The sequence below is a fragment of the Primulina huaijiensis genome, chromosome 13, assembly GCF_012295235.1.
Source record: "Primulina huaijiensis isolate GDHJ02 chromosome 13, ASM1229523v2, whole genome shotgun sequence".
In the NCBI taxonomy this organism is placed as follows: Eukaryota; Viridiplantae; Streptophyta; class Magnoliopsida; order Lamiales; family Gesneriaceae; genus Primulina; species Primulina huaijiensis.
In genome coordinates, this window is record NC_133318.1 from 18,389,916 (window position 1) to 18,398,019 (window position 8,104).

Consider the following 8,104-nt stretch of genomic DNA (forward strand, 5'->3'; position numbering starts at 1 on the left):
CCACACACACACACACATATATATATAAATCACTATTTATTTAAAATTTTATATGTAAAATTGAACTTAGTTATAAATATAAATGACGAATTCTCCGTTACAACAATTTACATACCATAATTTTTCAAGTTTGAAAAAACTAAACCAAAAACAAAATCACATTAGTGTACCAAACCTTTCTACTTAAAAATTAACCTTTTTTGAAATGGAAGAAACTATAAATTCTCAACGAAGGCGCGCACTATATCTGTATGATGATCCAAAGTAGAGTCGACGCTAAAACCCCGACAGATGCAGATATCCTCTCGTGTACTCTCTCCCCGCCGTTGTCTATGGAGCCAAATGTTGCTCCTTCAACGGCCTGTTCCGCCGACAAAATCTCCACCGGAAACTCGCATATCCCGTTAGATGGATCTTTTGACACCACTATCCCCAACCCATCCATGTCGCATTCTTCATTTGACAACTCAGATGACTGCCCCCGCGCCTGGAAGTACCTGTTGAACGCGTAAGAAACCTTGTCCTCATAAGTTAAATGGGAGCACGATCCCCCCTCATCCAAACTTGAGCAATCCGTTTCGTTGCACGCCATTCTCTTCAGTAACTCGACTTTCCTGGGGTCTTCCACGTTCCCATTAAACATGCACCACCTTTTCGGCATGGATACCACTCCTTTAGCCATGCTGGGATAGATATCTGCCCCCTTTCCAGAGAAATCGATCTGGTATTTGGGCTCCCCGTTGAATTTATAGACCCCCCAGTGACGCTGGAACCCACCCAATGGGGTAAGCATCCGGTTTTCATCGGACAGGTTATTTATGAACACGTCGATATTCTGGTTGGGTCTCATAGGCGTGCCTGTTCCACTGACAATGTAAGGGAGAAAGGTTCTGAAAAAACGTTCCGCATTTGTAACGTTGGCTCCCGGGTAACTATCCGTAGGCCAGCCGATGGCTGCAATTACGATTTTCACGCTTGTCGCGTTGGCTTTAGCCAAAGCCCAATGGCATGAATCGTATAATAACTCGAATGCATTTGTGTAGGTCACGTTTGTGTCTTTTATGCTGTAATTCGATCTGCGGTCCATAAATGCAAAATCAAAATCCAAGCTATTATTGTTCACGAAATGAATCGGGTACATGCTCAAGAAGAAAGGGGAATCGTTGATTTTGAGGGTTGTTACGTATTCTATCATTTTCTCTTTGATATCGTCCCGGAAATCTGCTTCCGATGGCCTGAAAGTATTTGTCAGATTGAGGACATCTATGTAATGTGGGATTGTTGCTTTGATATGTGATCTGTTACGTCGGTTAAGCTGTGTCTGCATGGTCCTTACAACATCTACTGCTTCATAGTAAATTTTGCTTTGGAATGTTGGAGAAAAGGGATTAGTTCCAATGGTGACGTACCTGCAAAACACATGCAAAATTCAGCATGTTTCCAACTCATACATTAATAAAGAGATTATATTATTTTTCTTTTGAACAAATTAAAAAGGGACGGGCCGGTTTATGTTCTTAATAAGACAGATCAATATGCATACAGAGACCGACATACCGAAATTTCATTACATCTTCATACTTGATTATCTTGTCCCTTATCCAAACACTTGTTTTTGTTTCGTTTGTATAATCCGCCAATAACGTATTAGAGAGACCAAGGGAAGCTCTGATTCCACTTCCATAGAAGGCCTCCAAAACATTGTCTGCTTGCTGAAAAATCCTGACATCTTCGATCCCATTCTGTAACAGCAAATCAACAACCATGGAAGGTACCAATCTCTGGGAGCTCAATCTTCCCCAGTTGATGCCTATAAATGCATCTGCGCATGAATAATTGTATGACCATAAAATCATACACAGCCCCAATGTAAAGATTGAGCTCGATGGCTTCTTCATAATTGTATACATTCGTTTCTCCTTGGATTCTCTTTTCACATGTGTATGGGAAAATCCATCGGGATCCTGAAGGGGCTCAAGAAAATGAGAAATGTATGCATGGTTAAATATACGCCACACAATTGGAGATTAATGGTGTTTTAAGACGTAAAGAGTTGATTTACCAGAGGTTTTTAAGGATATGCCAGATGATATTCTTATAATAATCAGGTGAGGAGATGGAGAATATACGTACGTTTTAACACTTTCTATAAATAGTTCTGATATTTTTATTATTGTACATGCATACTCTTGGAATACAATAATAAAAAAGTTCTCCAATAATTCAGATCTTTGAGTGTTTTAATATATTAGGAGAAGAATTGATAAATTTGGAGGCAAGCATTTGCAATACAACTCTATTATCTATACTACTTTATTAAGTTTGTGACACTTAAAGTAACTAACTTTGGTGTCATGGTCTATTTTAATAATTATATATTAATAAAATGTTAAAATTTTAATGCAAGTTATGTGTAGTTTAGCGGATAGAGTCATTGTTTGTTGGGGTTTAGGTTATATGTTCAATTTTTATTGAGGTCATTTTTTTTAATCTTTTATTTTTCAATTTATTTTTTAATTTATATATCAAAATTACAGTATAGTCTCTCATTATTTCTTATAATTATATTTTGATCCTCATTTAAATATAAATCAAATGAATTATAAAAAATATTATACAAGCATGCAACGCGTGTCGGTGCACTAGTTATACCATAAAGATGCAGTTGCGTTTGAATGGATAGATGAATTTGAAATTCATTATATTTTCATTATTAACTATAAAACAATATATGAAATTTTAAAACTATAACTTACTTATTTACACATTAGTTACATAAAGTAAAATTAATTTCAAATATAATGTTTTCATTATTGAGAGAACTTGAAATTCATCTTAATTTACATTAAACACTATATAAACATGGAAGATGTGGATTTGAAGTTTATGATATTGCTAAACCAAAACTATAAAAATACATTTGAAGATTTAAAATCCTTTAATCCAAACACAATCTCGAAAAAAACTCTTAATTTTTTCTTCTCCTCTGTGGAGGCATGCATACTTCATTATGCAAATTATCTGCTGCTATTATGCCATGTTTCCGATCACTAAAAAATGTAATTATTGGATTTTTGTTTAAAAAGTGGTTATCGAATTTGTGTGTTTTTTAAAAGATTATATGTTATCTTCTACTTAATTTAATTGAAATCCAAAATATGGTTATATGATGATTTTGATTCTCATCCAGATAAAAAATTATTATCAAAATTACTTATTTATCAAACACTATGTACTTCTGATTTTCAACTATTCACTCTTATTCTCAAACACTATCTATTTTTAAATTTCTCCACATTTTCATAATTTATAAATTTAATAAGATCATAACACACTCCCTTACAGTTATTGAAGCTTAATATCGAAGAAATTTTTCTTGCATCTAATGGTTGTTCACTTGTTTGTTGTGGTAGCACTTTGACTGTCAATCTTTGGTTCTTTTGAATAATGGGTACGTGTTTTCTTTCATGCCACAAATTTTAATTGCAATTATTCTTTGTTCCTTCGCATTTACCAACTTCAATGTTGCCGCCATGCTCCTTATCATCTTCAAGAATTAAGAATTAATTTGATTGGAAATAGAAGATGCTAAATGAAAGTACATAGTTTGTTTCAAACTGTAAATATATAGTAAAATAACGATGAAGGCAAACAAATTTTGGGCAACTTAGTTGACGTTTTTATGATATTGATAATTAATTCGTGGAATTTCAATCTTCAATACATTCTCTTTAGCAGACAATATTTCTTTCTCATTATCAGACAAACACTTATTTACAAACTTCGTGCGAGATCAGTACTTTGTATTTCTTATCTCATGGAAAATCTTTTTCGCTCCGTTTAACTTTATCCCCTCTAGGAGGATTTTAGTGATAAGCTTTTAGGAACTAGACTTAACGGCAAACTTTTTTTTTTTTTTATTACGGTATTTTTGAACAAGATCATGAATAACTAATTCTAAAATTTCTCAAACTTCGAATAGCATTAATGGAATTTTAGAGGTTGGATAGCATATGTTTTTCTTTTATTTTATTATTTTGTTATTATTTATATTTCCATCATTTTTATAAATAAGTATTCTGACGGCAAATCTCGTGGACCATTTGTATTTCTTTGATTTTTATTTATATTTCCATCAGTTTTATAGACTATTCTCACGACGTCATGTGGAGTAAATTTAAATATTTAACATCGCTAAAAATGTTTCATTAAACTAACACTAAATATCTTTTACATTTATTCATCATTTTGGTTTATTATTTTGTAAACTTAGTTTATATAGTTATAATACTATCGATTAAAATACATTATTATGTGTTTCACGAATCTTTATCTTTGAGACGGATCAACCCTACCGATATTCACAATAAAAAGTAATACTCTTAGCATAAAAAATAATATTTTTTCATGGATGACCAAAATAAGAGATCTGTCTCACAAAATACGACAAGTGAAACCATCTCACACAAGTTTTTGCCTTTTATCAATGACTTTTTTCCGCGTAAAATCTATGAATTGTATTTAGCTTATTTTACCCAACCAAAAAATCTGATCATGTCGTTATATCGATCAAAATAACAATATTCAATATCACATCAACGCTGAAAAATATTGAAATTTAATGGGTCAAATGATAAAAAGACAAGTTTTTTCAATTTTCTAATATAGAATTTTGCAAAATCTCAAAGACAAAAAGAGCCACACAGCAAACTAAAAACAAGAATAAAGATCCAATCGGTGTCTTTATTATCTTCTACATCAATACTTCACTTATAAACTAATCAAGATTCCATATGATGCTAATCGCTAAAAGCACAACATATGCAGATACCCACCCATGTACTCTCTCTCCGCCGTTGTCCGAGGCGCCAAATGTTGCTCCTTCAACGGCATATTCTGCCGATAAAATCTCCACCGGAAACTCGCATGTCCCCGTCGATGGATTTTCTGACACCACCGCTCCCAACCCACTCATGTCGCATTCTTCATGTGACGAGTCAGATGCCTGTCCCTTTGTCTGAAAGTAGCCGTTGAACGCGTAAGAAACCTTGTCCTCATAAGATAAATTGTGGCACGATCCCCCCTCCTCCAAACTCGAGCAATCCGAAAAGTTGCATGCCATTTTCTTCATATTGTCCACTAATTTAGGGTCATCAAGGTTCTTATTGAAGACGCACCATCGGTTCGGCATGTGTATCACTCCTTTAGCAACGCTGGGAAAGGTATTCTCTCCCTTTCCAGAGAAATCGATCCTGAATTTGGGCTCCCCGTTGAATTTATAGATTCCCCAGTGACGCTGGAACGTACCCACTTCGAGACGTATCTTGTTTTCGTCAGACAGGCTGTTTAAGAACACGTCGATATTCTCGTTGGGTCTCATGGGGGTCCCTTTTCCACTGGCGATGTAAGGGAGAAAGCTTTTGTAAAAACGTTCCGCATTTTGGACGCTGGCTCCTGGGTAACCATCCGTAGGCCAACCTATGGCTGCAATTGCGATTTTCACGGTTCCCGCGCCGGCTTTATACAAAGCCCAATGCAATGAATCGTATAATAATTCGAATGCATTATTGTAGGTCGCGTTTATGTCTTTTATGAAGTGACTCGATTTGTTCTCCATAAATGCGAATTCAATATCCAGGCTGTTATTGTTAACGAAGTGAATCGGGAACATGGAAAGCATGAAAGGGGCATCATGATCCCTAAGGAAACTTACATATTCTAGCATTTTCTCTTTGATCTCCGGCCGGAAATCGACTTCGGATGGCTTCGAAGTATTTGTGACAGTGAGGACGTCTGTGTAATGTGGCATTGTTGCTCTGATGTGTGATCTGTTGTTGATCTTAAACCCTTCTTGCATATTCTTCAAAACTTTTACTGCGTTGATGTAAATTTTGCCGCTGAATGTCATAGAAAAGGGATCATTTCCGATGGTGACATACCTGAAAACACATGCAAAATTCAACGTTTTACAGACGACGAAACCTATATGCATATAGCAACAGACGACTGACGTACCGAAATTCCATCACATTTTCAAACTTGAGTATCTTTTCTTCTATCCACCATTGCACTGTTGACATGTTTAGATAATTATCAATCACGTTATTAGAGAGACCGGTCGTAACTCGGATTCCACTGTTATAGAAAGCCTCCAAAACGTTGTTTGATTGCTGAAAAATTCTGACATCTTTAATCTCATTCTGCAACAGCAAATCCACGACCATGGAAGGGATCATTGTTTGGGAGCTAAATCTTCCCCAGTTTATTCCTATAAATGCATCTGCGCATGAAATCATGCACAGCCCCAATATAAAGACTAAGCTCCATGGCTTCTTCATGATTATATATATATATGTTCCTAAATCAAGAAAATGATTATCGTGTGTATATATATGTGACAAACTTGGGGGACCAACAGTGTTTTCTATAACACGCGAAAAAGGGTGAGAGGTTTATAAGCCGGTTAGAGATATACCAGAGGTTTTCAAGGGAGGCTGAATGGAGGATATAAGTTCACGATTTTCTGATCTCTATAATCTTGAATGAACCAATGAACAAGTCTCCATTCGTATCAGCTCAACTTCATATTCATATCGTCCATACAAAAAGCTGGTCATATATATAATTTGTATTTTTTTCATTTTTGGTTACATTGGTTGGTCAATGCATGGAACTATAATCAACTAATTTGTATTTTTTTCCTAATTTAAACGCTAATGTGATGCTGAAAAACAATACCTTGACACAGTATAATGATAATAGATTAAAACTGTAAATTGATTGATAACAAGACAAAGGAAAAACGTAACTTAAAAAACTAAAATCGTAATTTTCCCTTTTATTTCTACACATCATCTCAAGTTCGTTGGTGATATTATAAATACATCTCACACGTTATATGTTAATATATTTTTATCAACCATCTAAAATTACCCAAAATCTTAATCAAACCCTGAGTACACTTTTTACTATTTCCTTCGAACTCATTTTGTTCAATGCAAAGCGAAATATCTTTAAATTTGTTTTTGGTTTTTAGGAGGAAAAAGTTAGCATGCACTAAAGGTGTTTGGATATGGTGCTGTATACATTACCACTGCTGGATAAAGTGGATTTCATATGAGGTCCACGTGATGCAACAGAAGAATTCTCTAAAAACAATCAAGGAAAATAAATTACACATTTAATTATCCAGATCATGGTGGGAGATTTTGACCCAGAGTTTACCCTAGATGCAGCACTTACCACTATTGGGTTTGGTATATACCAATATTTCTACTTGTTTATGGAGGATTGGGTTGGATAGCTGAATCTATGGAGATGATGATTCTCTCATCTATTGGATCATCTGTTCAATCTGAGTCAAATCTTTAATTTCTCCCGCTGAGAAGAGCTTGATATCAACTATGGTCTTTGCTGGCATGTTGGTTGGATCATCTTTTTGGTGCCTTGTATCGGATTCTTTTGGATGAAATTAAGATGTTCGGATTTTACTTGTCTACTCGAGTTTCAATTTTTCAGCTTTGGCTAAAGGTGTGATAATTCTTCTGCATCAGGGAGCACAACTGCTTGTTATGTCCTTTAAGACTATCTACGAGACTGCGATGTACAAGTATTAATTTATGGTATCTCATGAGCTGTTATATGGTTTGTTCGACCCTACTCATATGAACAGTGTCTCAAAATCATCGAAGAGTTGACGTACATGTGCCAAATCTTGTATGAATAGTTGACATGTGTCAACTCGTCAATGGTTTGGGGCACTACTCATGTGGATAAGTAGAATAAACCGTGCTATATTGAATAACAAAAGGTGACACTACAAGAAAAAAGACATAACCGTTGTCGTATGTCCTGAAAAACCGTTGTTAAAGTCCCTATGGTTAAAAGGTTCGCTCAAAGACAACGGTTTTTCACTGTTGTTGTAACTACAATTTGCGACGGTTTTTCACAAACCGTCGCAAATAAAATTAGCGATGGATTTATGCAAAGCCGTCGTTAATTAGCGACGGTTTTGCATAAATCATATGTACGACCGTCGCAAATAAAATTAGCGATGGATTTATGCAAAGCCGTCGTTAATTAGCGACGGTTTTGCATAAATCAG

General features: G+C 35.2%; 2 protein-coding genes across 2 annotated transcripts; both read right to left on the minus strand.

Annotated features, from left to right (window-relative positions):
• Positions 1–241: 241 nt before the first annotated feature.
• LOC140991297 (glucan endo-1,3-beta-glucosidase 9-like) lies at positions 242–1,868 on the minus strand. Its single transcript, XM_073461215.1, has 2 exons — positions 1,558–1,868; positions 242–1,409 (listed from the first exon to the last, which is right to left on the minus strand). The coding sequence occupies exons 1-2, from the start codon at positions 1,854–1,856 to the stop codon at positions 242–244; spliced, it is 1,467 nt and encodes a 488-aa protein (XP_073317316.1). The 5' UTR covers positions 1,857–1,868.
• Positions 1,869–4,655: 2,787 nt separating this feature from the next.
• LOC140956383 (glucan endo-1,3-beta-glucosidase 5-like) lies at positions 4,656–6,400 on the minus strand. Its single transcript, XM_073413110.1, has 2 exons — positions 6,016–6,400; positions 4,656–5,939 (listed from the first exon to the last, which is right to left on the minus strand). The coding sequence occupies exons 1-2, from the start codon at positions 6,336–6,338 to the stop codon at positions 4,778–4,780; spliced, it is 1,485 nt and encodes a 494-aa protein (XP_073269211.1). The 5' UTR covers positions 6,339–6,400; the 3' UTR covers positions 4,656–4,777.
• Between the last annotated feature and the right edge of the window lie 1,704 nt (positions 6,401–8,104).